We start from the raw sequence: 27,629 nt of genomic DNA, 5'->3' as shown, positions 1-27,629 counted from the left end.
TTGGTTAATTAAAATTCGGTTGTAATGACTAATTTGACTTTGTTATTATTTTCCTTTTAACTAAAATAAGAATATAATTGTTTTTCTTTTTTAAAGGATGTTTTCTATTGTTGCAATTGAAAATTTCAAAGTGAACAAGTCCAGCTTGATTCAGCCTCGCATTGCATTATGAAAGATTGTAATATAGGAAAAAAATAGCTTCATCAATATTTATATGTAAAGAAAAACTGAAAATTCATTATCCAATTTGAGCATAGATATAACTTAAGAACGTACGGATTATTAACAGGACGAGGGTATTCAAAGGCAAGGGAAATTGCCACGAGTATAATAAAAGTGTGACTGGTTAGACAAACATCAAGGAAAAGAGATACATATTTGTATACATATAAATATATTAACTGCACAGATCATTTATGTACCTCCCTGCTGGCCTGGTTTGCCTCGTTTTCAGTCAGCAATGAGGTAAGACTTAAGAGTGAGATTGTGAGATGTGAGAGACAAAGGACAGCACTCTTTCCCCCACTCACTCTATTGATAAAGTTGCCGACCAATCCACAAAATTTTAACTTTTGTATCCTGAATAATTTGAAAGATTCGAATACATCTCGTGCTTTTCACCTATCCATCCATCACTACAATAGCTTCATCACTTTCAAGCGTTCTTCATGTTCTGGGTCAAGTTTTGGCTGGGTATAAGATCCGTGAAGGTCCTCTACTATGTACTCCTGCAAAACACCCAATGTTAGATTTAATCAATTTAAATTTTCAGTAATTTTAGATTTAATCAATTTAAATTTTCAGTAATTACAGGAATGAAGACACAATCTGAAGACTAGCTCTCAATGTTACCTTAGTAAGCTCCCTCTTAGTAAGAATGTGGTAGTGTTTCTGCCAGATTCGCTGAATTGCCATTGTGGCAGCAAGGAAACCATAAGCTATCCCCAAAATGGCAAAGATAACAACAAAAACCACCACCAGTGCAAAGCATGCTTCCATAGATGCAGGAAAGCAGTCCAAGATGCCCCACCCATAACAGCAATTCTGGCATCCAGCCATGCGTGGGTCATTGCTATTGAGGGAGGAGCAATGCAATATAAGCCCAAAAAATCCAAGCAGCACGAAGAAGGCAAGCACCCCTTTGCAAGCACAACAAAAATAAAGCATAAAAAACATAGGAAGTTTCTCATGGTACTACAACAGAAATTGGCATATGCTGCTAAAATCATGTACTAAGCCATAACAATGCAAACAGGAATGTTGAACAGTGTGGTTAATGCGCAAAATATTTAAACAATAGAAAAAAAACACAGATAATTACAGAAATTTACCGATGCAATAATAAAATGGTATAGGATGTTTTGACAGTATGCGATCCCAACCATCACTGAATGATTTCCGAAAAGCCCCATCTTTGTCCATGAAATATGCAAAGCCTCCCATAGCAGCAATTACCTGAAGAAATAAATTCATTATAATGATCATCTCAAGCCAAAAATTGAGGATAAATAAATCAGATGAGTTCAATTTCTCAATCTTTCTGACTTCTGAATACCTAATGGCTTGGATAAAAGAAGGTTTTTGAAGATTATTGACCTCTTCCACCCTTCCAGGCCCTGCCTTGTTTCAATTTTATTTTTCCTTTCTTTTTTCCATCAATAGAAAGGCAAATCTATGAACCTGGTGGCATTAAGGTACTTTGACACAGTTCCCGTTTACAATGTGTCCATGTAAAGAAGTCTGACCCTAGTATGGTATTATGACAACATCTAGAAAGTATTGAGAAAAATTATTGCAAAGTACCCACATCTAGAAAGAGGCTAATGCAGACAGATCTAGGAACAGTAAAGAATCCTCAAATGTGGGCCAACAAATCAAGATATCCCATGTTCCCAACTAAAAATGTAAAATACACATATACACACACACAGCCTACATCAAACCCGAAAATTGTGGATTTATATACCTTCATATATCATGATTCATGAGAAAGAAATGTTTTTAAAGCCTACAGTTACATGACAAGGGAATGCAATAGCCTCAGCAATTTAACCAACACAGAACACCAAACAAAAGATCAAAATGCCACCTGAAATCAAATTAGAGATAGAGCTTTGTAATCAAGAGTTCTCAATAGAATGGTAAAATGAAAATTTTCATGATGAACTTTTCAAAATGCCACCCTAAACATTTTTGCTAACAGAAATGAAAATATGAAATTGTTTAAAGTACCTGAACACTTTTGCTAGCAGAAATGAAAATATGAATTTGTTCTAAATTATCTAAACACTTTTGCTAACAGAAATGAAAATATGAAATTGTTTAAAAAATCTGAACACTTTACTAAAAGTTGCAGGCATTTCCACAAGTAGGTGCCACCTTAACCCAACAAGTAATCACCACATACACAAATCAAAATTAGCAATAATGACAGATATATGTGAAGAGTAAGAGGCTGTTAATTAGTAAGTGTGCAGTAACCATACAATCCTGTTGAATGTACTGATAGAAAATTAAGCAGACTTACAGTTTGTACAGCCAAGAACACAAGAAACACATCTCTTGCCACAAAAAGCCTGAATTTTATTTTACGCCAAGAGTTGTCCTCAAACAATTCAACTCGAAGGTGAAACTGCGCTTTGCAAGTTGTGCAATGGGAGAAAGCAAATCCTTCCTATCAAAAGAGGAGGAAAAGGCCCACATTAGATCAATTACCAAGTACTAACAGAAACTTTAACACATAACTAAAAAACTTGGCCTTCATATCCAGTTATAGAACAAGATTAATTACCTTTACCGAACGCCAATGATCAAGGCAGGAACGATGAACAAACTGCTGGGTGCCTTTGCACATGCATGGGGATATCAGTTCATCATCTACAAGAATGAAACAAGCCTTAGGCCAAAATTTTCATATACATAATAATCTTGTAAATTCAACAACATGCTGAAATTCAACATGAAAAACGTGACAAAAATATTGATGTACAATATGATTTCCTACAACTTAACATAATTTAACATCATCACATTACAGTTCACAAACTTAAGCTAAAAAGCTTAGATCGATAATTAAACATTAAAAAAAAAAGAAAGGCAAATTTACCTTCTTCGCCATCACATTCGAGGCAGATGCGACAACAAGGAGCAGAAACATTCTCAATATCTTCACTCCTAATCTCACTTGAACTCGCAGAAGATAACGAGTCGGCCTGGTTTTGTAACAGAGGATCAGAGTCACTAGGGTTTCGTGCACCTGCTGGCTCTAGCTGCAATTCCCCCGTCATTGATCGAAAAAGAAAACCCTAGCCAAAATATCAATTTCCAGAATTTAGCAATCACTCGATCATAAAAATCCAATGTTTTAAGTCAACAAGAAGCGGAGAGATTTGCGGAAGAAAAATTTTATTTTGTTTCGAGGGAATTGAAATTAGGGATTGGTTGAAAAGGTCAAATTATGGTAGATAATTAGATTGATTAATTAATTAATTAAAAGAAATGAAGCAAGTAACGCACCTGGAGTTGGGCGAGAAACTTAGAGAGGAATATGAGGAGAGAGAGTTTGACTTGCCTCGGGGTTTTGGTTTTTGTTTTGGAAGAGGAATTGCTTTTACTTGGGGAGGTTTGGTCTTATCAAGGTGGCGCGCGCACATGGATTTCTGCCTCCTTTAATGGCAGTGGACTAACGGGTTTTGATATGGGCAATTTTGGGCCCAACCAAAATTTATTTTCGGGCCACAATTTATTATTTTGAAGGCCCACTAAAGAAAGCAAGTGCATTGCCTTGAATTCAAAATTTACTAGTAATGATTTATGGCTATTGATCAAACGAGGAATTGAGGGAAATGACGTTGATAAATCTATGCCTTGAATTCACTATGTTTGATGGGAAGGAAGGAAGGAGAATGGAGGAAATAAATAAAATAAAATAGAGGAAAGAAAGTTATTTTTCTTTTCTTTATGTTTGGTACAAAGAATGTTAAGAATAAAATTATTAATTTAAGTTGGAGGAATGTTTTATATTTTTACTATCACCTTTGAAATAATTGGATTCGAAATTATGAGAAAAATGAAAAATCTATCAATTTTTCATTTCTTTTTTTTATTTTCGTCTTACCAAATGTAAAAAAAATGATGAAAATAAAATAATTTTTCCTTTCAATCCGTACTCCCTTTTTCTTTTTGTTTATCAAATATAATGTTTACAATTACAAGTAAAGAGAAAGACTTTTACAAAGTCTATTTTTAGCTTCTTCATACATTCAACGTTATAATCATATATTCATATTACATATTAAGATGAAGTTTGGTGTCTTATCATGTCATAATTCAAATAAAATGTGATTACCGATAAAACAATTGTTGGCTATCAAATTGCTAAAAGGATTAGTAGTTTTTGTTTTGGCTTTGTTTTAAGAATATACTGTTAATTTTTAAAATTATACTTATATATCAAAAAACAAATTTAATGCACTGTGTAATTAATTGTTAATGATAAAAAATTAAATACAATTTTAAAAAAATATATTCAGGTCGGATAAAATCTAGTCTTACTTTTAACAATTGTGATGCACTAAAAATTAGGAGTGTTTGTAACATGGTTTGGGCATGTTTGTGACATGGCACAGGCTTAACAAAAAACCAAACCTAATACTGATAATTTTGGGACATGGGTAGACAGATTTGAATTTCCCACACGTTGGTTTTATGTTTATTTTAAGGTTATAAATGGATCAGTTGAGTTGAGGTTGGGGAAAGCTTCCAATCCAAGTGAATTCATTGATAATGAGACTTAAAATTTGATATTTAAAGGTTTTAGGAGTTTCATTCTGTATCGTGTAGGCATGGGTCAAGATAGTAGTACCATAGAAAAGACGGATTCTGTTTAAGATTTTTCCTATGAGGATTCATGTCTTCACCATTGCAACAACAGCAAGATTCGCAGTTAAAAACCTGTAATAACGAAAGTGGTCCTATCTCCATGACTCCATGCGTCTCTCGTGTTGACTACGGGGCTGACTTGATTTTCACTTTTTTTAGTGGTTGCCTCGCTTGGTTTGAAAGGGCAGGAAACATGTCAGGTCAGTCTTCCCGCAAGTCTTTCGACACATTTTGTCAGGACTCTAGAAAATATGTCAGAAATACAATTTGCACCAAAAAGAGGGTCTTACACCATTGGCCCTTGGGTCAATCCATAGATAGGAAATAACTTTTTTTTCTTTTGCTTTTTTGCAGAAAATAGGAGCAAGTAGACAAGTAGTAGTGTTATACAACTGTCAGGCATCCGCATAAGATACAATGAGCAAAACTTTTACAAGTGCAAAAAGGTTATAGGAAAGTGGAGAAAAATAGTAGTCTGTCACGTCTTTTTTCTCACTATTCATATTTAGTTACTCAATAAACATAGTTAAAACTATATTACTAGTACTTCCTTATAATGCGTGTGAAGAATCTGTTGTGGATCCTCCTCAAGTGGAGCTCACAATTTAAATTACAAAATAATAATGATAATAATAAAAGATTTCTACCCTTTTGGAATTATAAGAAAAATTTTTTAAAGGAAAAAGTACTGATTAAGTGCTTATTTAATTTGATTTTTTAAAATTTTATTTATCTCTTAATAACAGAAATTAAGTCAAATAAGATTTTTAAAAAAAGAATTTTTTTTAAAAAATAATTTTTTTAAAAAAAAGCTTAATAAAAAACTCCAAAAAAGAAATTTTTTTCTCTTTTTTTTTTAAATACTTCAATTTTCAAAAAATACTTTTTTTTTTCTCAATCAATCTCCATTTTCTCTTCCTCTCTTTGCAAATCATCATTCTCCAATACAAAACCGTGATCTCTCTCTCTCATCTACCTAAGTTGTGGTTTACATGAAATTTTCCGTGGATTTGCTGCATTTAGTTTTCAATTTCTAAATGAGTAGGTGGTCTTTCTGGTAGAAACGGGTCCAAATTTGCTTTCTCTTTTTGCATTGAGCGTTGCTTTGAATCATGCATGAACTTCGACTATTGATAGCAATAGTTGCCATATAGTCTAATTTGATTTTGTATTAAAAAATGTTCAACATAGTATTTAAGCTTTCATTTTGTCTGTCAAATACAGTTAGACCCCTTTAACACGTTAAAAAAATTACAAATATATCTATCAATTAATCAAAATTTGACACATGAGGAACAAAATGCTACATAACCATGTAGAAACATTTTAATATGTACATGTCACGCACGTGTGCTTACCATTTGTCAAGCTTTCATTTTGAAAGGGATTAAGTTTGATATTTTGAAAACAATTAATTAATTAAACAGAATAATAAAATCCATACCTAAGCTCGAAAAATCCCAAATAACTCTTAAAAATTTCAAAAGCAGCATAGCACGAGATTTGAGTGGATCCAAAAGGAAAAAAAAAGTGAAAAAGTGGTAGGAAAGCATTCATTTTCAAACAAATGTAACAAGCAAATAGGTTTGGATAGAGTAATTGAATGTGTGTGTATGTCTTAGGATTGACTCTCAAGAGATGAGATTTTCCTATTTTCGAGTATGAATAATTATTACAGAAATTGCTTGTTTAGGGCCTAAGATTCCTCCATATAGCCAAATCCAAAAGGAAAAACTGAGCAATAATTACTGTAGATATGGCCATTTCTATGTAATGATAACGTTGGGGATCACCACCGAAGAATGTGATAAACTTCTATCATAGATTTATAAACGATTGCGACATATATGGACTGAGTCTTCTTTGCTAGTCTTCCAATTAACATGATGTGAGCTTTGCTTCTCTTGGGGTGAAGGTTTTTAGGTATAATTTACGCCATAATGTCTAGTTCAAGCGGAAGCTTCCGAAGGCGAGAAGCACACGCTAAAGAGCCATGACAATGAAAGGATCCTTTTTTTTTTATTTATCAAAATGCATATGAACATTAACGAAGAGTAATGGATAATGCCATAAACATTTAGTAATGACAATGACAAAGAAGAGTCTCATTCAACCAATCAAATTTCTTTCTGACTATTCCAAGTGATTAGCAGATCATGTTTCCTTCTTCCCGGCCCTGCCGTGAACGCAAGGGTACGCATGTAATTTCATAGAGACTAGACCCCCTGTATCATACCCTGTACGAAGAAGCAGAGAAGTCTGAAACTTTCAATATCGGGAAAAACAGAAGGAAATTAACAATGAATAAATTAAAAAAAGAAAATCTTGCATAGAGCAATATATATTTAGGAGATGGAATTACTGTTGGAATTCTATGTTGATGGAGTCAATTGCTATATTTGTTATTCCACTAAAAGCCGTCTCGGATAGGACAATGGTGGATTGAGCCGAAGGTGGAGACTGTGCATTGGGAGCATAATCAACAATCTTGACCTGGATAGTCTGGTCAGGGACACAAGTTCCAGGCTCTGAAGCGCTGATGCATCTCACCAAGTATTGCCTCCCACACGATGCTCCATTGTCCCATATCCCATCTCCAGCTGCTGCGAACAAATTGCTGGACGGAAACTGGGATTGGTCATCACCATAGCACGCCGTCGCTGCACATAATAATCAAATCCACAAAGGAAAACAAAAAACAAGTTTTGAGCGAAAGCATTGAGAGATGAAGTAAATTGGTGAAGGGCTGAAGGTTTTGCAGCTTGAATTGAACCTGAGGGTACTCACGTAAATACGGGGGGCTGTACCGGGCAGCAGTGCCAACATCGGCATGGGAGAAATGGAGAAGATTTGAAAGAAAGAGGAGAAATGACAGAAGTTGAAACAGTGGCAGTTTCTTGATCTGCATTTTGCCAAAGAAGTAGAGAAGAATGGAAAAACAGTAAAGTTCGTCCCTGCCAACGAAGCAAATAGATTTTTATATTTGTATTATATAATTACCTTTTAGGTCAACCAATAAAATTCAAGTTTAGTATTAAGAAACTTTTAGAAGAAACGGCTGCTGGAATAGTCAATGAATGCCAACTGATCACGCGGAATTAATCTTTAGGGGAAATTTTTTTTTTTTTTGCCCTTGAAAACAAAGTCTTTTTAAAAATAATCTTCCAAATAAATTTAATTATTTTTAATTATCAGAAAAGATTTTGAGACAAAAATACCTTTGATGAGACATCTTCGATAACGCGTACTCTCAAATATACGAAAAATTAAAAAATAAATATACGAAAAATTTTCGAATATCTACTTTTGTACAAAACATCCAATTTTTTCCCTAGAAGCTTGTGCAAAACAAAATAATATTGCATGAGATAGTTTTTCAGATATTTCGGACATGACATTCAGATAATACGAAAGGTGATATTAAATCGAACGAGGAACCGATTGTGATGAATCGAAAGCTTCGGGAATGATGTGAACTCAGAAATCCCTAATATGATGGTGAATCGAAGGAAAAAGATGTGAATCCAAAGCAAGAAATGGTCATGCTACAACAGGCCATATGGTTTGTGTGACGGCAGGGTTTAGAGTTTGTGAAACGGCATGGTGGGAATGTGTGACACGGCATGGTGGGAATGTGTGACACGTCAATGTGAGAATATGTAAGACGGGTGTCACATGGCAGGGTATAGAGTTTGTGACATTGTAGACACATAAATTAAAAAAAAAATAAATAAATTAAAAAAATAAAAAAAATAAAAAAAAAATCGGGATGGCTGGGCGTACGCCCAGCCATCCCATCGCCGTCCCATCCCCCACCCACTACGCGGGATGGGGGGTTCTGGCCACCAACTCCAGGGGTGCCAGAACCCCCTCGCCGGGTTGTCCAAAAAATTGGACAACCCGGCTCTTTAAAAACCCTGCAAAAAAGAGAAACAAAGGACAGTAGTTAGCCACAAAAAGGGGAGAGAAACAACACAAAGAAAAACAGGGAGAAAAGGGTGAGATCCGGGAGAAAACTCAGGCCCGTTTGGGTCGCCGCCGACCGAAGAAAGGGGGGTGCCCGATCTGTCGTTCGGAAGAGAGAAAAGAGAGATCTGCCGGCAAGTAGGGAGAAGAGAGAGGGAGGTCGGCGAGAAGAGAGGGGAAGACGCCGGCGCCGAAAGAGATAAGAGATTTTTAGAGAGAAGGGAGAGGGCGCCGCTGCTAGAGAGAGAAAGCGAGGAATGAGAGTGAAGAGAGAAAGAGAGAAAAGGGGATTAAATACCTAGGGTTCGTGGTCAAAACGGCGTCGTTTCGGAGAGGCAAGCAGAAGCTGAAAGGACCAGGCAAAACGGCGTCGTTTTGAGCGGCTTCGCAGGCATCAAAACGGTGCGTTTTGGACTTCACCGTGCGGGCTTCCTGAAACAGGCCGGGGTGCTGGACTTGGGCTCCCACGGGTCGCCGAGTTGGGCCAATCGCAGCCCAACAAGGTATAACCCTTTTTGTTTTGCTTGGGTCTAGCCCATTTTTAATTTAAATGCATTTATTTTTTTTATTTTTTTTAGGGAATAAATATTTATATAATATGGGCACTTATATTTAATATTAAAAATCTAAAAATAAAATAAATAATAATAATAGTAATTTATGATGCAAATATATATATTATATTATATTAAGATAAAAAAATAAAAAAATATAAAATATGAAAATTAAAAGATAATAATAAAATAAAAAATAAATAAATAAAAATAATAAATAATATAATTGGAAGAAAATATTTGAGTATTACCGCCAAAAAGGGGGCAAAGAGTTGCCTCTTTTGGGCGGATGTTTTCCGGGTACGAAATTCGAGATGGATTTTCACCGAAGCGTCGGGATAAATCTGAACTCTAAATTTCAAAACCCATTAAGTCAAATAGTCATTATTAGAAAATAATATATGTAGAAAGATTTTGTTAATTCAAATAAATATTACTAAACAAAGTTAAATTAATCATTTAAAAGTTAATTAATTAATTATTTAGATAAGCTTTGTAAACAAGTAAAAATTGACCAACAACAAACATGGATTTAAATAACCAAAAAATAAAGTATATATAAAAATAATAACTAAATAATAATAAATAATAAATAAATAACCAAAATTTTTTAAACAATCAATAAACGCGTGCATATAGATACCATCATTTTACACTGTCATTGCATGCCATTCATATTTTGCAAATGGCGAGGGAATCCCGATGATGGGATTTCCCCGAGGAGCTCGTAGAGACGAGTTCTTCCGAGGATATCTCTAGGTGAGGAGAATTTCGAGACTTCACCAAAGCGTTGGGATAGTCTTCGAATAATTTTCCAATAAAAGATTACCGACTCCATCATTTAAAATAAACAAGTCACGACATCATTCTACGCTTGCATCATATGCATACGTAATACCAAGTGAATAACTCAGTCTGACAATTCAATAAAAATTTAATTAATAAAATAGGGATTAAACTAAGAAAAGGCTATATTAAGATAACTTAAGATTAAATGGTACCGTTCGTAGAACGGGCGTCACGGAGGTGCTAACCCTTCTCCGTGCGTAACCGCACTCCCGAACCCATCTCTAAAACGTGGACCAGTTCTCGTTCTTTCGACGGACCTAAAATTAATTTAGGACTTCGTCGATTAAGAATCGGGTTAATAGGTGACCAATCACACCTAGATAAAAAAGATTGGTGGCGACTCCCACACCCACATGATTTTAATTTTCGCCCCGCGTCTGGCGGACGGGTTCCCGGACCCGCACGTCACGACAGATGGCGACTCCACTGGGGACTTCGAGAGTCAAGCCATTAATTAATCATAAGTTATCTTAAGCCTTAAATAATTTGTTGTTTTCCCTAGCATTAATTTTGCATATTTTTGTCTAGTGCATTTATTTATTTGTTTGTTATTATTACTTCACTATTTTAATAATTGCGGGAAATTTAGGATAAGGGGAATGTGAAATTATTGGTCCAAGGTCGGTATATTCCTTCTCACACACTACACATCTTGCATTCATGCATAAGCCTTCCACCCGGGCTTTATCCTTAATTAGGAGGGAGTTAAGTAGCTACGCTCTCGTGAGGTGATAACCTCCGCATGGGCTAGTGAAGACTCCCACTCAAATCGAACCTAGTCCGTTTGAAGCCTGTAATGGGTGAGGACCGGGGTGCCTTACTAGTCCGTGTGGACGACAGTGAGGAGCGATTTGGGAACCTTTAGCTCCATTTTCAACCCAAACTCAGCATGTAGAATACCGAGAGTCGCCTTTGCTTAGGTAGAGCTTCACCCGTGAGAATATACCTTTTGACTAGGTACACATGAAGGAATTTTCATAATCCCCTTGTTCTAAATTCTTCTCCTCGAATAATAAAGGTATCAGGTTACTAATTACTTTCATTCATCTTTTGGAATTTTTGTTTGTAGTGCTAACTTGAATTTTTTGTCATATGCATATTTGCATCATAATAGGAAAAGTATTTGTCACCTGACAACCATTAACAGAGTAGATCCAATTGCATACATGGAGTCGTCATGGCTATCCTCCAGTTACGATGGAATTTATCAAGTGACTCAGCATATGGCGAGTACCCAACAAAGTGAAGGAGATTGCTTGTCAAAGGATCACTTCTCATCACTACCTGATAGGGTCCACCTTGATCTCAAATAGAACGACTTCACCGATTTGGTCAACATATGGGATAAGTGGGGGGCTACCACTCGGGCAAATTTCGATAGGAAATATGGTCACATTGCTCGACTCCTTAAGGTCCAGGTAGATGAACAGTTGTTGAAGGCCATTGTGCAATTTTGGGATCCGTCGTATAGATGCTTCGTGTTCAATAAGGTGGATATGGTCCCCACGATCGAAGAATACTCGGCTCTCCTGCAAATCGATCTCGATAATCCGGACAAGATATATTGGAGGGGACAGAAGACCGGACACAGGCGAAAGTTAGCCAAGATGATGGGTATTACTTCGGCGGAAGTTGATCAGAACCTAAGGAAAAAAGGGGACAATGAATGTATCCCGTGGAGTTTTCTACGTAGTTATATCATGAAGCAACGGGACACCGAGCAAGGACAACTTGTGATGGCCTTGGCAATTTATGGGCTAGTGATCTTCCCCAAAGTTTTGGGACATATAGAAGTCGGAATTATAGACTTCTTCGAGCAAATCGTCAACAAGGCCAATCCTTCGCCTTCTATTCTAGCGGAAACTCTCAGATCACTGAATTACTGCAGAAGAAAAGGTGAGGGACGATTTGTGGGATGTGCACAGCTTCTTTCCATCTGGATAGTGAGCCACTTTGAATGTAAGGTCGATAAGTTCAAGAAGCCATTTCATCCGTAAACCGCCCCTATTAGAGAATTTTGTGAGAGTGAATGGCCAGAAAATAGGACTAAGGAGCAATGGATCACTAGATTTCGGGAACTCATGAGTGTGGAAGTGACATGGAGAGCTCCGTGGATGCCGCATCACCCGGTCTTGTACAAATGTGGAAACGAACCTTGGGTACCGTTAATGGGGCCATGGGGAGCCATCAGTTACGCCCCAATTATGGTGAGAAGACAATTTGGGTCAGAACAGTTTGTACCGATGACACACCGACTTAATACTTTAGAGTTTGCTTATGGAGAGCCGGGTTTTCTGAAAAGGATCGAGAAAATTGCGCAAGCTTGGAAGAAAACTAGCCGAGTTGATCAAGGGAGGTACACCGATGAAGTGACTACCGGATATCAGATATGGCATGACCAACGAGTTAAGGACGTGGTATATCCGAAAGAAGATGCACTACGTGGCCCAGTTGATCCAGAACCACGAGACGCTTTGCTCGAAAGTGAGTTGGCTCGAAAGAAGTCCGAAGCTGAAAATGCCAGTTGGAAGCAACGGTATGAAGACCTCCAAAAAGAGTGTGAGAAAATGAAAAGAGAAGTAAGTGAGCAAAGAAAGAAAGTCCGAAAAATGGAAGGGAAGTATGAAAGCCTGAATGATAAGTTTTCTGCCACAACCAGCGAATTTCAAAGGGAAATACAGGTGAGAGAAAATCGAGGCAATGAACTTCAAACGCACAATGATGGGTTAAGAAGACAAGTGCGATTCCAACAAGAGTCCATCCAATTACTAAGACAGGAGTATGAAGAGCTCGAAGGGGTCATGACGACTTATCAACAGGAATATGAGCGCCTCAAGCAACAGAGCACCAGAATCCAAGAATGGGGTGAATCGTACAGACAAGCTTATACAGAGAAGTACAACCAGATGGATTACTTGGTTTGGCAAATGAGGGAGGTGGCTTACAAGGCGAGAAGCATGGCTTGGAAGACGGACATATTAAGAAGCCAGATCTTTCCAGTTGGAAAACAAGAGCAACAGTTGATCAAGTATTTAGATGAGGTGTATAGCCATTATAATAAGATTGGCGAATATTTCTAGATGGCCTTTGAGTTGTAATCTAAGACAAATATCTTATGCAATGGATGACTTTTGTTGTTGGGTGTCATGTGATGAATACTTTTAGTACATAATCATTCATACATGCATAAATCATCATTTCATGGCAATAAGTATTTTCATTTAAAAAGATAATGGGTTCACTCATGCATCAAATACGCATCTAATTCATGTTTATGATCAATAATAAGGTTCCAAAATAGCTCGACCACCTAAGCCAAGTGATCAACGTGTTCATAATACGCGTCAACGAGCAAGGATCATGGAAGAAGAACAAAGAGAGCGAATGGACAGAATGGAAAGAGCTCAGGAAGAAATGAGAGAACAGTTAGCAAAGATGATGGAATTGATGATGAGTCTCAGTAAAGGAAAAAGAGCGATCGAAGAGCCAGCTCCGTCAGAAAACCCACCAGCACAAGACAGTGGAAACCAAAGGGAAGATCCACCCTATCCCCCAGGGTTCACTCCACCACATGCCCAAACCTCTCAAAGGGTTAGAACGTGTGACACGGCAAGGTCATAATGTGTGCAACGACACAGTGATAATGTGTGACACGGGTGTGACACGCCATAGAGGGAATTTATGACACGCTAGGGTGATAATGTGTGAGACGACACGGTGAGAATATGTGAGACGAGTGTGACACGACAGCGTTTAGAGTGTGAGACACGCCATGGTCAGACATGTGACACGGCATGGCTTGAACACGTGACACGCCATGGGTTGAATATGTGACTCGCCATGGTGTGAAAGAAGGTTGGCAAATGACGAGGAAAGCGTTTAGACTTCCATTGAATGACTGAAATGAATATAAAAGGTCATTTCATTTTAATTAAATATTTTTCTGAAATTGCAAACGTCTATTTTAAGGAAGTAAGAGAGTTTCATTCATTCCTCATTCCGAAAGGTAGCAGAGAGTTCAACTTTGCTCTTTGCAAGATTAATTATATCACAGCAACAATGTCGGTTATCAGTAAAGAGGTCAGTCAGTCTAAAATTAAAACTTTCTTCTATTCGTTGATTTTTTGCTGAGTTGGTTTGATATGTTGGTGTTTTTTGAAATTGTTATGCTTTGGTTAAACTGTTTTCTTCCTGGTTTTATGGTCGTACCAAATTGTTGAAGGGGATTCGCGTTTGCATATGGCGTGTTGTGGGTTAACCAGTTTTTGGGTTTTTAGTGTCACAGTTGTTCCTGGCGTATTATGGGTTAACTGGTTTTTTGGGTTTTTAGCGTCTCACGGTTGTTCTTGGCGTGTTGTGGGTTAATTGGATTTTTGGGTTTTTGGCATGTCATGGTTGTTCCTAGTGTGTTGTGGGTTAATTGGTTTTTTGGGTTTTTAACGTGTTACGGCTGTTCCTGGGGTGTTGTGGGTTAACTGGTTTTTTGAGTTTTTAGCGTGTCACGGCTGTTCTTGGCGTGTTGTGGGTTAACTGGATTTTTGAATTTTCAGCGTGTCACAACTGTTCATGATGTGTTGTGGGTTAATTAGATTTTTGGCGTGTCACGGCTGTTCCTAGCATGTTGTGGATTAACTGGTTTTTTGGATTTTTAGTGTGTCACGGTTGTTCCTGGAGTGTAGTGGGTTAATTGGATTTTTTGGTTTTTGGCGTGTCACTGCTGTTCCTAAAGTGTTGTGGGTTAATTGATTTTTTGGGTTTTTAGCGTGTCACGGTTGTTCCTGACGTATTGTGGGTTAACTAGATTTTTGGGTTTTTGGCGTGTCACGGTTGTTCCTGGCATGTTGTGGGTTAATTGATTTTGTGTTTTTAACGTGTCACAGCTGTTAGTGTAACAAGTCAGTAATTACAATGATTGGCATGTCACGACACTATTATGCATGGCGTGTCACGACATTGATATGTATGGCGTGTCACGACATTTGACTTGATATGCTTTGCAATTAACAACATTTATGTCTTTCTTCAATATACCTTGTTTCCACATTATGGGTTAACTCACTCGTGCATGTGTGCCATATTTTGCAGGTGTAGTTCGGTCAGAATACAGATCTTGATAGTTTGCTTCTTGTGCCGAGGGAGAAGTTGGCATTCAATGTCGCTATCAACACCCACTGTAAGTGGTCGCAACTGCATTACATCAACAAGACTCTCCAAGAGAAAGGGGAGTACGATGCAGTGAAGTGTACATATTTTGGAATGCTACTGGACGTAGATCCATAAAGCTACTTCAGCACTGGTCTTCTGCATAACATCATGATTCGTCAAATCAATGAGACAAAGGCAATGGAGCACGAGTTATGGTTTGCCATTGGTAAGAGCAAGGGGCGGATATCAAAGCAGGAGTTCTGCCTTATCACCGAACTGAAGTTTGGTCCAATGCCCGATGTGTTCAAACGACCATACAAGGTTGTTGCGGACGAAATTCATGCCATATACTAGAACGGACAGCAGAGCATTAAGCTGCAGGAGTTGCTTGATGCTTTCTGCAGAGGCAACTTTCAATGACCAGGCGACGCGACCAAGCTGCATCCACTAAAGTAGCAACAGTGCGCCTTCGCTTCATGCCACTAGTGGCTCTATTCTCTTTTAATTTTTTCTTTTTTTCTTGAGCACCTAAGCCCCAGTCTGGCTGATCTTTCAAGTGCCCTATTGGCACGTACTGGTGGCCCTCAGATAACGGGACATCAATGTCCACAAAATACTCCCGACTGGCCTCATCCGTTTAGTGGATGAGCTGTTGGGCCCTGAGTTGATGGAGGAAGGGGACGATCATGGCAATGGCAATGAACAGTCGGTAAGAACGGTTCTAACAGTTTGTGTTCAACAATTTCATATGTGATTATAGAATAACATATCTGTATTTACAGTTGGACCATGTGACGACAACTCCTCAGCCACTGACAGGTCCTCTTCAGATGCACACTGCTAACGAGCTGTTAGTAAGATCGGTTGTAACGATTTGTGTTCAATATTTCTTCATATGTTTATCGAGTAACACAATAATTTCTGTTATTACAATTGAGGGAGGCGACAGTACCTCCTCAATCACCGATCAGTCTTGCTCAACCGCACAATGGTAACAAGCCGTCGGTATGGATTTTAAAGTTCTAACGGTCAATGTTCAATAATTCCTTATATGATTATTGAATAACACAGTAATGCATATTATTGCAGTTGACCCATTCGACAAGAGTTAATGACGGAGTAGTCACGAAGCGTCAACTGCGACGGATCATGCATCGGCATAAAAAAGACATGTCGAAGTTGAAGGCTTCGATTCAGTCATTGACTCTGGCCATGTAAACATTTGAGGACTATGTTGTTGCTCATATTCTAGAGGGCTTGAAATCACAAATACAATATTCTATCTTCGCTCATATATTGGTCGTTTATGTTTAGTAGGTGTAGTTCTATTTTTTGTTCTCGATTTATGGTTTGTGGTATTTTATGAGCTAAAGGATTTTCTCATTTGTCTTGTTCTGTAGAGCGGTCCTTCATCTCACGATGCTGGTGAGGACGACGATGATGCTGATGATAGGCAACATGATGAAGCTGTAGTTCACATTCACGATGATGTTGTTAGTCGTGACAGAGATGATGCTGTGGTAGGGGATGTGACCCTTCAATCAGATGATGCTGAAGGAGTCCATGTTCCTCAGGCTGATTCGGTTATCGATGCGAGAGGGGAAAGGGACCTTCACTCGTTCGTGGCTGAAGGAATCCATATTCTTAAGGCTGATTCAGTTATCGATGCATTTGGGGGAAGGAAAAGGGACCTTCACTCGCTCATGGCTGAAAAAGTCCATGTTCTTGAGGCTGATCTGGTTATCAATGCATCTATGGGAGGGGAGGGGGACCTTCACTCACTTGTGACTGAAGTAATCCATATTCTTAAGGCTGATTTAGTTATCGATGCATCTGCGGGAAGAAAAGGGGACCTTCACTTGCTCATGGCTGAAAGAGTCCATGTTTCTGAGGTTGATCTGATTATCGATGCATCTGTGGGAGGGGAAGGGGACTTTTACTCTCTCGTGGCTGAAAGAGTCCATGTTCTTGAGGCTGATTCGGTTATCGATGTATTTGCGGGAAGGGGAGGGGACCTTCACTCACTCGTGGCTGAAGGAGTCCATGTTCTTGAGGCTGATCTGGTTATCGATGCATCTGCAAGAGGGGAAGGGGACCTTCAGTCGCTCGTGGTTGAAGGAGAGCTCTTCCTAAAGCCTATGCAATAGTCGAGGCAACAGTATGAGGGGATGAGAACCTTGCATCACTTCAGGCTGAAGGGGACCATCTTCCTTAGAGCACTCTTGAAGCTAACAGGACACGGTTGTTGTCAGCAGAGTCTGATGTCCATCATCATACAACATAAATTTCAGACCCAACTGAGCGAGCACGGGTCAAACTGGTGAGCAAATACATGTCAAGCTCGTATGTCAACCTCTCAGTGAGCCTTTGGGATATGAAGGACGCATTGGTGGAAGCATACGAAGCTTTCAAGAAAGACGAGTGTGCGAGGTAAGCTTATAAATAACATTGTAAATATTATTTTTTAATGAAACATTAATCCACAAGGCTTTTGAAATTCATTTTGTTACATATGCAGGCGTAACGTCTGGATCTTAGGGGATCAAGTTGCTGAATTTTTCATAATATTAGAGAATCCCAAAGAAGAAAAGAGTAGTGAACATATAGATGCATGCCTGATGACAGGGTCGAAGTCGAAGTTGTACACTACCTGTGCATGTGTGGTTGACACAATATTCTTCGTAAGTTTATCTAAAAAATTTTCAATTATGAAAATACTAAGTTTTTGATTGCATTAAGTGTAAGCTAATGTATACATGCTTCATAGGACACCATCCATCTGCTACACACCGCATTTTCAACTGAAGATGCCTGGTCCACTATGAAAATTTCGGATGAGTTACGGGGGTACGTGGAGGGTGAGAGGTCGACATATGGTAAAAAATGGGAAGATGTCGATTTCATCCTCGCATCTTGCAATGTAGGTGGGCAATGGGTGGTAGCGAAGATCGACTTGGTGAGGTGGACGATCAAGGTGGTGGACTTCGCAAGAACTTCAGATACTAAGGATAATGGAGTACGTGTAGCTCAGATGACACTTTTTACAACTATTATGCCAATCATCTGCCATCAAGCCGATTATTTCAACAAAACACGCCGGAAGACACGGGATTTGACATCGATGCCATTGGAAATCCATTTGCCAAAAGCTAAACTGTATCGGTAGAATAATAATGTCAGCTGCGGTATATTCATGATAGGGTACATTGACGATATTTTGTAATAAAAAAATATTAAAATTAAGCAGAATATGATTGCAAATATGCGTCGCCAATACGCTCTAGAAATTTTTTTCAACAGTTGTGAAAGTAAACCCTAAACATATCGGCCATTGTATGTACATAATTTTTTTTTGTATATACAATTAATTTTATTAATTTTAATATTCGTACATTTTATATGTTACTTTCTTATTACTTCTTCTTTATCATTTCAAACACAGTGCCTATAAATATTAGAAGTTAATGTAAATTTTTAAATTAATACTGCAATCACGTGGCGTGTCACCCCAGTGGGGCATGGCTATCACCTTATAAGACTGCAACAAGTCAGCGTGTCATACCATAAGTTTGCATTCACTCAGCGTGTCACCACAATTGGCTCGTGCTGTGTCACCCCACAAGACTATAACAAGTCAGCGTGTCACGCCATAAGTCTGCATTCACTCAGTGTATCACCACAATTGGCTCGTGCCGTGTCACCCCATAAGACTTCAACAAGTCAGCGTGTCATGCCAGAAGTCTGCATACACTCAACATCTCACCACAATTGGCCCATGTAGTGTCACCCTGCAAGACTGCAACAAGTTAACGTGTCACTCCATAAGTCTACATTCACTCAGCATCTCACCACAATTGGCCCGTGCCGTGTCACCCCACAAGACTACAACAAGTCAGCGTGTCACGTCATAAGTCTGCATTCACTCAGCGTGTCACCACAATTGGCCCGTGTTGTGTTATCTCACAAGATTATAACAAGTCAGCGTGTCACGCCATAAGTCTGCATGCACTCAGCGTGTCACCACAATTGGGCCGTGGTGTGTCACCCCACAAGACTGCAACAAGTCAGCGTGTCACGTCAGAAGTCTGCATTCACTCAACGTGTCACCACAATTGGCCCGTGCCGTGTCACCCCACAAGACTGCAACAAGTTAACGTGTCACGCCATAAGTTTGTGTGCACTCAACATGTCACCACAAGCATCTGCTCCTACTCAGCATGTCACCACAAGATGTCATTCACATCTACCAATTACAGCCTAATCTCAACCCTAACACCAGATGATCAAAACTGCCACTAGCATTTCTTTTATTAGTTTAGCATAATTTAGATGAATTAATTAAATTTTATATCTTTTAGGAGATTTGATTGTAAGAACATAAAAGGTTAAATTAAATGAAATAGAAAGAAATTAAATCAAATCATTAATTGTTTAATACAAGTGGTAATAAAATGTGAGAAATGGGGTAACAGTATAGGGACTTCGTAAGTCTATTCAATGTTCAAAACTACGAACAAAATGAAATGAATACTCAAATAACATATCTACAAAATTAATAAAAAAATAAAAACTCATCTACAAGAGGAAACTAACAAATACTAAAAATTATGAATGAATGTAAGGTACTGCAAGGGGAAATTGTGAGAAAGGTATTGCACATGGGTTACACATTTAGTTAGGCAGACAAGCTGTCTTCATCCATAACACACCCTACATTTTCAGACATTATCCTTCGTATTGGACAATTGTTGCGTGTGTGACTGGTTTGTCTGTAACTTGAACATGCTTTGGGTCGGTGCACTCGTGGAGGCGTCGATTGACTTGGAAATGGTGCTTGATTTGTGGATGGAACTGCAAGTGGGGATGGGCAATTATGTCTGTTATGCTCATACCTCTTGCATTGCGAACATCTTCGTGCTTGACTGCCTTCACAAGCTGATGGAATCCTTTTCCTCCTAGGTCTTCCTGCTTGGCCTCACCAAGGTGGTGGCAAGACGACAATTTATTTCACAAAAGGGGGGACGTCTCACTCACTAGGATGCCTTACCGGGCGAATGGATCCCGAATAACCCTCCACCAAAACGGTTGTCTTGTAGTAGTCAGCGTAGAATTCAATGGCTTCACATTTACATTTACTGAAAAATACAATAAACTCAATCTTCAAGCACAATGTAAATGCTATGTCAATTAGGGTTCAAATAAGAAATAAAAATATTCTAACCTTATTGTTGCAATGGCATGGCTGCATGACAGTAAATCTGTTTGGAACTCACAACATGAACACGTCTTCCTGGACAAGTTTACAAGTCCATCCATCTTCCTGTCTTTAACTTCGAACTCCACTCGTTGATAGGCTTAACTACAAAGCAATGTGAATCATTGAACTGTTTGCTCAACTACTTGGCAACCCAAGGGTTGAAGGGCATGGTCACCTTGACAGCTTCCTCGTATCGATCATGGAACCAACGCTAAAACATGTCTCTAATGAACTCGATCAAAACAGTGATTGACATTTTTCTTGCATGCTTCAAGCATGCATTAACACATTCCTCAATATCGGATGTCATCATTTGGTATCGCCTTGTAGGTGAACATGCACATGCCCATCTCTTAGGTCCTATTTTCATAAGGTCAGCGTCGGCTTCCGCGTGAATCTGCTTAAGCTGGTTCATATGTCTGTTGAAATCAGAAACCTTATAGCAATCTCGAGCAAGGGTGAAAATCATAGAAATGTCGTCGCACTTGAACTTGGTTTTAAAGTTTTTTTTTTCAAGTGGTAACCGCATAAACCATGGTGCACTTTTGGGTATGCATTTTGGATTGCTTTCTTAATGCCAAGATGCTGATAAAAAATGAACATAGTGTTTTCAGGACAACCAACGGCATCACGTAGCTTGCTAAGAAACCACGTCCATGAGTCTTCGTCTTCAACATGGTCGATGCCAAACACAACTGGATATACACAATCGTTCGTATCTTTGCATATAACAACAAACAGAGCACCCTTGAACTTACCTTTCAGATGTGTCGCATCAATTACAACCGTAGGATGCATTACATCCCTAAATCCCCGAATACAAGCCTCGTATGACCAGAAACAATATTTAAATCTTTTTGCCTCATTAGTAGCCATTGCAGTCACTATGCCAGGATTTTCTTGTGACAACATATAAAAATACGAGGGTAATAGTTGCAATGACTCCTTCGAGGGATCAAAAACAAGCCTCTCCGCATACACTTTCACTTGTCAAGCCTTACCATACAAGCATTCCAATTTCTACTGAACCCTCATCTTACAAATTATGTCCTTAGGTCTCAATGTTACTCCATTAACCCGAAGCTTGTGTGACATAAGTTCACCAATTATCTTCGCACTCGTAGTTGAAAATCGCCCTTGCAAACCATCAACAGTACATGTGTGTACTTTGTGGAACGTTCAAACTTGCCAATATTTTCCTCTATCAAGTAACTTCGTTGCACGCACACTGAACTTGCATGCCTTGTCCGTGCAACCAACCTCATAACTACCTTTACATGACCTTTTTACTCTTATTGCAAACTTCTCTTTTAGAACCAACATATTCAAAGCTTGTTTCAACTCGGCCTTCGACGAAAACATTCTTCCTTTGTATAAGCGATCATCAGAACATGTCGACTCCTCAGTGGTAATTGTTTGGAAGGAGAACCTTTCTACACCTGCAATTAGCCACATACGAGATATCCCTGTATTTCCCCTTTCCTGATAACCGTCATCGAGCAATGTATCAAGGGAACGAATCCCGTTCTCACCAGCGATGGGGTTATTGTATATGGGGTCATCACATTGAACATCCCCTACATCAACACCTCCAACAAATTCCATTTCGCCTTCAACATTATTGCAAATTGGAATATCACTATCATAAAACCAATCATTGTCTGAACTGTCATCATGCCATTGTTCAAGCCCATCATCTGAATTGTCATCAAATCTATCTTCACTAGCAGCGAACAAATCCTCATTTCCCTCATCAGATGCAGTATTATCCTCCAGTGTCGCAGTGTCACCTTTCAACCTCACAGTGTAGTCCTTAAGTGTCGTATTCTCATTTGACAATGGCATTACGCACTCTACAGTTTCACCTGATCGTTGCATTTGTTAGACAGAAGCAAGTAATTGGTTTGATGCACATCCTGATCGGAATTGTGCAACCAACTGTTCTGTGAATGTCATCTGTCTACCAGGCTGCACAAACTCTTGTGCATACCTCAATTGCCATTGTTGTGTGTTACAGACCGAATGTTGTGGTATATGTGAAGCATTGTAAATCTCATTTTGATTAAGCTGATTACCATATTGTTCAACTTCTTCATGTGACATAACATTTGTTTGGCGTCCCTGAATGCTAACATACACAGCCGAAACATTCCTCTGTTCTAGCAGAATTAATGCAACATCGTCATCGTCCTTGATAATTGGCCGTGATAGCTCTCCAGGTGTACTGATCAATGCATGTAACTCAATCTCGTCAATTTCTGAGTTTACCCCAACAACATCTTCAACCAGCTTCATCAAGCCCGCAAACAACAAAACACTCCTAACCCTCAGCATTCGAGACTCACCACCCTTGTAAATGCCATCCACCCACTAACCACCGTGTCTTATCACAAGTCGCACAATTGGAACCCCACTGAAATTTTAAAAAAAAATTTGTCAATCATTTTACACAATACATGCGTGTTCAAAAATTTATCAGTCATGTTGTTACACGCCATGCATATAACGTAAAATGTGGTAACACACCATACATATAATATAAAATGTGGTAACACACCATGCATATAATATAAAATGTGGTAACACGCCATATATATAACGTAAAATGTGGTAACACACCATGCATATAACGTAAAATATGGTAACACACCATGCATATAACGTAAAATGTTGTAACACACCATACATATAACGTAAAATGTGGTAACACACCATGCATATAACGTAAAGTGTTATAACACGCCAAAGCTGACACGTCTAAAATAACTAATGTCGTGACATGCTAATATAACTTTAACACATGTTATAGATGCATGGTGTGTAACAACTCTGGGCAATATTTCTAATCCAAGTTCTAATTTACACTAAATGTTTCAGAAATTAAGTGTTGCAACAATGAACCCAAACCCAATAACATACCTTGATGTCATCTTTGCTATAGGGTTTGTTAATCTACGACAATATGGCCAGATGCCGAGAGATAGACCACAGCCCGATGACGATGGTGCTCAACAGAGAGTTGACAGAGCTCATACAGTTCAGAGAGTTGAAAGAGCTGATGACGATGGTGCTCAACAGAGAGTTGGTAGAGTTGAGACAATTCAGAGAGTTGAAAGAGAAAGATGATCGAGCTCAAACAACTGAGCATTTATTTATTTCTATTTTCTCTCTGGTGGAAGGGAGATATCGGGATCTTAATTTGAAATGATATTTTTAAGGACATTTTGGTCTATTCATGTTTTTTTTTTGCTAGAAATAAATAACTTTATATAAATAGTTATTTCTGAAATCATCTTATCACGAGATCTTTTTCTCACGATTTCCTCTAATATCTCTACACTGTCTTTTTCTTTTTCCCAAACGAGTAACCAGGCTTTGGCTTTCTCCCACACAACAGGAATTAATAGGAATTCTTTAAGAAAATCTTTTAGTTAAATGGTATTCTGCTAAGGGCCTACCTAAGTTGGCGATTTTCGCAGGTCCTTTAACAGCTGAAGAAAATGCAACTATTAATCTCAAATCACTCGAGGAGGAGTGGATATTACGTACCACGCATGCAGTGTCTGTTGGATCTGATTAATGTCCACGGCGAGCTGCCCGTGAGAGCAACCAGCCACCAACACAAGTTGAGAACTGAGAGTCATTTATGTTACATATGAAACTAACAACTAATTTATTTGACTTTTCATGTTTAAATAATTGGTGCAGTTGTCTGGAGAAATTAATAATTTGGGATGGTAGGTTTTGACCATTGACCCAGGCTGAGTGCTCATACATTATCGGTAAAGCTTAGTCGAGGTTGGGTTTGAACATTTTGATTTAATAATAAATATACGCTCTAGAAAAAAAAATTGCAAAATATATCGATCAATTCGATCACCTACTTTGAGCTGTCTAAAGAAGCCTTAAACCGAAGGCTTCCTTTGACGAGCATCATTGTTTTATTAATTAAATTTGGGTAAATTACTGAAATCAGTTTAAGTTTTAATCACAATTAAATTTAAATCCTTTAATATTAAAAGTAGACATTTCATTTCATCCTATGAAGTGAAAGCCACCGCATGCACACTTTTTGCTTTAATTTCTTTCTTTCTTTCTTTCTTCTTCTTTTCTCTCTCCCTCTAAAACCGTTTCTTCAATTTTAAACCTCTCCTTGTTCATTTGCAGATCCCCGGATCCATGCCACCACCAGCACCATCCTTCGCACCACCAAACAAGTACTCCATCCCGAGAGCCTATGTGTCATCACCCCTTGACAGCCGTAACACCAATTCAACTTCACTAATCTTTTCAAGCCCCAAACATACAAATTAAAGCACAAAAACACCACCTTTACTTTATACACTGCCCACACCATAGCACATGCTTATAACTGTATCATCTTAGATCTCACTCCGTAATACAAAGACCAAGCCAACATAAAACACGTACTTGAGGTCAAAATCGAGAAGCAAAAGTTTTCAGTTTAAACTTTACCATGAATTGTTAGTTTCTTTTTTTTTTTTTCTTCTGTGGACGTTCCACGCGGTAGCAACACATATAATCAGTTGACCGAATCCAAACTGATTATAACTACTGTGCTATATATATATATATATATATATATATGTATGTATGTATATATAATCTCTGCACCATTCAACTTATCGATTATTGCTTGTTCACAAGGAGAGAAAGATCTTGAGCAGTTTGTTTTGTGAAGGAGAACCCATTCAAGCAACAGGTTTGGATACTTGGAAGTCGCCTAGAGGAGGAAGAAATATTTGAATTTACAATGGTGTAGAGGATTGGTGGTTCATGGAATGGTTATTGGTTGACACTTGACACAGAGTTTACTTCAGGATGGAGATGCATTTGCCGGTGGTTTGACTTATTGATAACAATTACGGCACATTTGCTGGAATGAAATAGAATAAAATAAAATAATTATCATGTAAAAATAAAATAAAATAATTATTATTTAATTTTATTTATAAAATAAAATAAGTTAAGAATTATTATTATAATTCATTCTTACGTTTGATTGATAAAAATAATTTTAAAATAATTAAAAAATAAATAATAAAATTATAAAACTTCCCTTTATTATAATTTAATAAACTAAATAAAATTACTTATTATTATAATTTAATAATATTTTTCTTTTTTAATTTTATGTTTATTAAAATTTTAAAATATTAATAATTTATTATTATATTATTAATATAATTTTTTATTTCAATTTTTTATTTTTCTTTATATGTATTTTATTTTTAAAATCCTTTAATTTCTATTTTCATTAAAAATTTAAAGATTAATAATTTATTGTTAAATTATTAATATAATTTTTTATTTATAAGCTGTAATTATTTTCCAAAAATAAGAACTTTTTATCCAATAAATTTTTGACTAACATGGAGAGGTGAGGAATGACTACGTCAAGATTTTGATGAATGCACATCTTCTGCCCCGAATTGGTGTCCCGTTCCCTGCCCCTCTTATAAAATTATCCCATCTGTCCAATAAATGGAAGTTTATGAACGGCACGTTAACTCTTTTTTTTTTCTTTTCCAGATATTTTCAATCATTACCCTCCAATCTTGGAACCGTCAGCCATCTTAGGGATTTTGGATTGTTCTTCGCTTTGCTCTTCTTCATGAACAGTTAGTCATCAGTTAAAAACTCAAGTGGTATCTATCTTCTTTGTCATTCCCTGTTTTAGCAAAACTCAAAATAGACTCCATCGGAGAACTTAGATCCGAAAAGAACACAAAAGCCATCTTTGAGATTCTTTGCTAAAGATGGGATCCAGTGGACAACTAACTTACCAATGGCCTTTGATTAGCGTGGTTTGTGATATGTTGGTGTGCATTAATGGCATGATATTATATTTTGGCTGCTGTGCTGTAACCCGATGTGGTTATGTCTCGAGATAGTGTCATTATTCTGGTTTATGCAGTGCTTTGAGGATAGCAGGGCGTGAAGGCGAATCTGATTCTATTTCATGCTAAAGGAATGGAGGATGGTCTTTCTACTCATTGTGTTTCTCTTGTAGATTCTGTGTTTTTGACTCTTTTGCTGTACAGGGATATTATGTCTGTGGGATGATATTTGGGTGGGGTTTAAGCTTATGACTGAATATGTCGGGCGTCTAGCAGAGTCTTTGTTTTCATCCCAAGTGTAACCAATTTTTTTGATTTTGATATTCTATACGCAGATTCAAGTAATGAAATTAAGACAATTGCCTTGTATGGCTTATGTGGCTTTTACTTGCATCAATCTGGTTCTCTCTGTTTCAAATATTGTGACCAATGGGGTTGCTCTAGAGACCCAGATATGAAGAGGATGATCAAGTGCGGCTTTTTCGTTTCTTTTTCCCTATTTTTTAAGCTCTGTGCTATTCCACCATTGCATTAATCTTTTCTGTAAAACAACCATTTCATTGATATTGGCAAATTTGAACCCAATAACAGTGTTAGAGCAGAGAACATCCAAAAAAATGTGGTCCATCTTGTCAAAACAATGACACTGTATGTACTTTCTCTCAATAATTGTTTATCAAAAAACTAAACTTTGGAATTCTTGGGATTGTTCTTAGCTTTCTTTCTGTCCATGCACAAGTGGTCTAATCCAAAACAATCTTCGGGATTCTTGAGATTGTTCTTAGCTTTACTCTTGTCTGTGAACAAGTCATCCTCGATTAAGAACCCAGGTGAAAACTAAAACTTGCTATTGTCTGAAGCCTCCACCATGACGGAAGAAGAAGTAAAGAGCAAAAACTGGAGAGTAACGATTGAATAGATTGGAAATGAAAAAAAAAGATAGGAGTTAACGTGCCGTTAATAAACTTCCATTTATTGGACTGATGGCATAATCTTATAAAGGGGGCAGGAAATGGGGCACCAATTCGGGGCAGAAGATTTGCATTCTTTGGGAATAGCAAATAGCCATTGCTTGGAATGACTATTCCTCACCTCAAAAACCAACCAAAGGAAAGA

General features: G+C 37.9%; 2 protein-coding genes across 2 annotated transcripts; both read right to left on the bottom strand.

Annotated features, from left to right (window-relative positions):
• Nucleotides 1-357: 357 nt before the first annotated feature.
• Nucleotides 358-3,640, bottom strand: LOC18588695 (RING/FYVE/PHD zinc finger superfamily protein). The gene is made up of 7 exons (XM_007013271.3): nt 3,517-3,640; nt 3,107-3,305; nt 2,792-2,877; nt 2,528-2,674; nt 1,332-1,455; nt 853-1,139; nt 358-728 (listed from the first exon to the last, which is right to left on the bottom strand). The coding sequence occupies exons 2-7, from the start codon at nt 3,285-3,287 to the stop codon at nt 636-638; spliced, it is 918 nt and encodes a 305-aa protein (XP_007013333.1). The 5' UTR covers nt 3,288-3,305; nt 3,517-3,640; the 3' UTR covers nt 358-635.
• A 3,235-nt stretch (nt 3,641-6,875) lies between these two features.
• LOC18588694 (EG45-like domain containing protein) lies at nt 6,876-7,854 on the bottom strand. The gene is made up of 3 exons (XM_007013270.3): nt 7,669-7,854; nt 7,244-7,541; nt 6,876-7,118 (listed from the first exon to the last, which is right to left on the bottom strand). Exons 1-3 carry the CDS (start codon nt 7,787-7,789, stop codon nt 7,112-7,114), a joined length of 426 nt encoding a protein of 141 aa, XP_007013332.1. The 5' UTR covers nt 7,790-7,854; the 3' UTR covers nt 6,876-7,111.
• Between the last annotated feature and the right edge of the window lie 19,775 nt (nt 7,855-27,629).

This window comes from Theobroma cacao, chromosome 9 (genome assembly GCF_053813885.1).
Source record: "Theobroma cacao isolate CCN51 chromosome 9, ASM5381388v1, whole genome shotgun sequence".
Lineage (NCBI taxonomy): Eukaryota > Viridiplantae > Streptophyta > Magnoliopsida > Malvales > Malvaceae > Theobroma > Theobroma cacao.
This window is presented reverse-complemented; position numbering and strand designations above follow the sequence as displayed.

Excerpts from the sequence above, each read along its gene's own strand:
- LOC18588695 (XM_007013271.3), bottom strand. The coding sequence starts at position 3,287 with ATGACGGGGGAATTGCAGCTAGAGCCAGCAGGTGCACGAAACCCTAGT. Across the intron at positions 2,878-3,106 it reads CGAATGTGATGGCGAAGAAG|ATGATGAACTGATATCCCCA; the intron begins GTAAATTTGCCT and ends TCATTCTTGTAG. Across the intron at positions 2,675-2,791 it reads ATCATTGGCGTTCGGTAAAG|GAAGGATTTGCTTTCTCCCA; the intron begins GTAATTAATCTT and ends CTCTTTTGATAG.
- LOC18588694 (XM_007013270.3), bottom strand. The coding sequence starts at position 7,789 with ATGCAGATCAAGAAACTGCCACTGTTTCAACTTCTGTCATTTCTCCTC. Across the intron at positions 7,542-7,668 it reads GTACAGCCCCCCGTATTTAC|CGACGGCGTGCTATGGTGAT; the intron begins GTGAGTACCCTC and ends TATTATGTGCAG.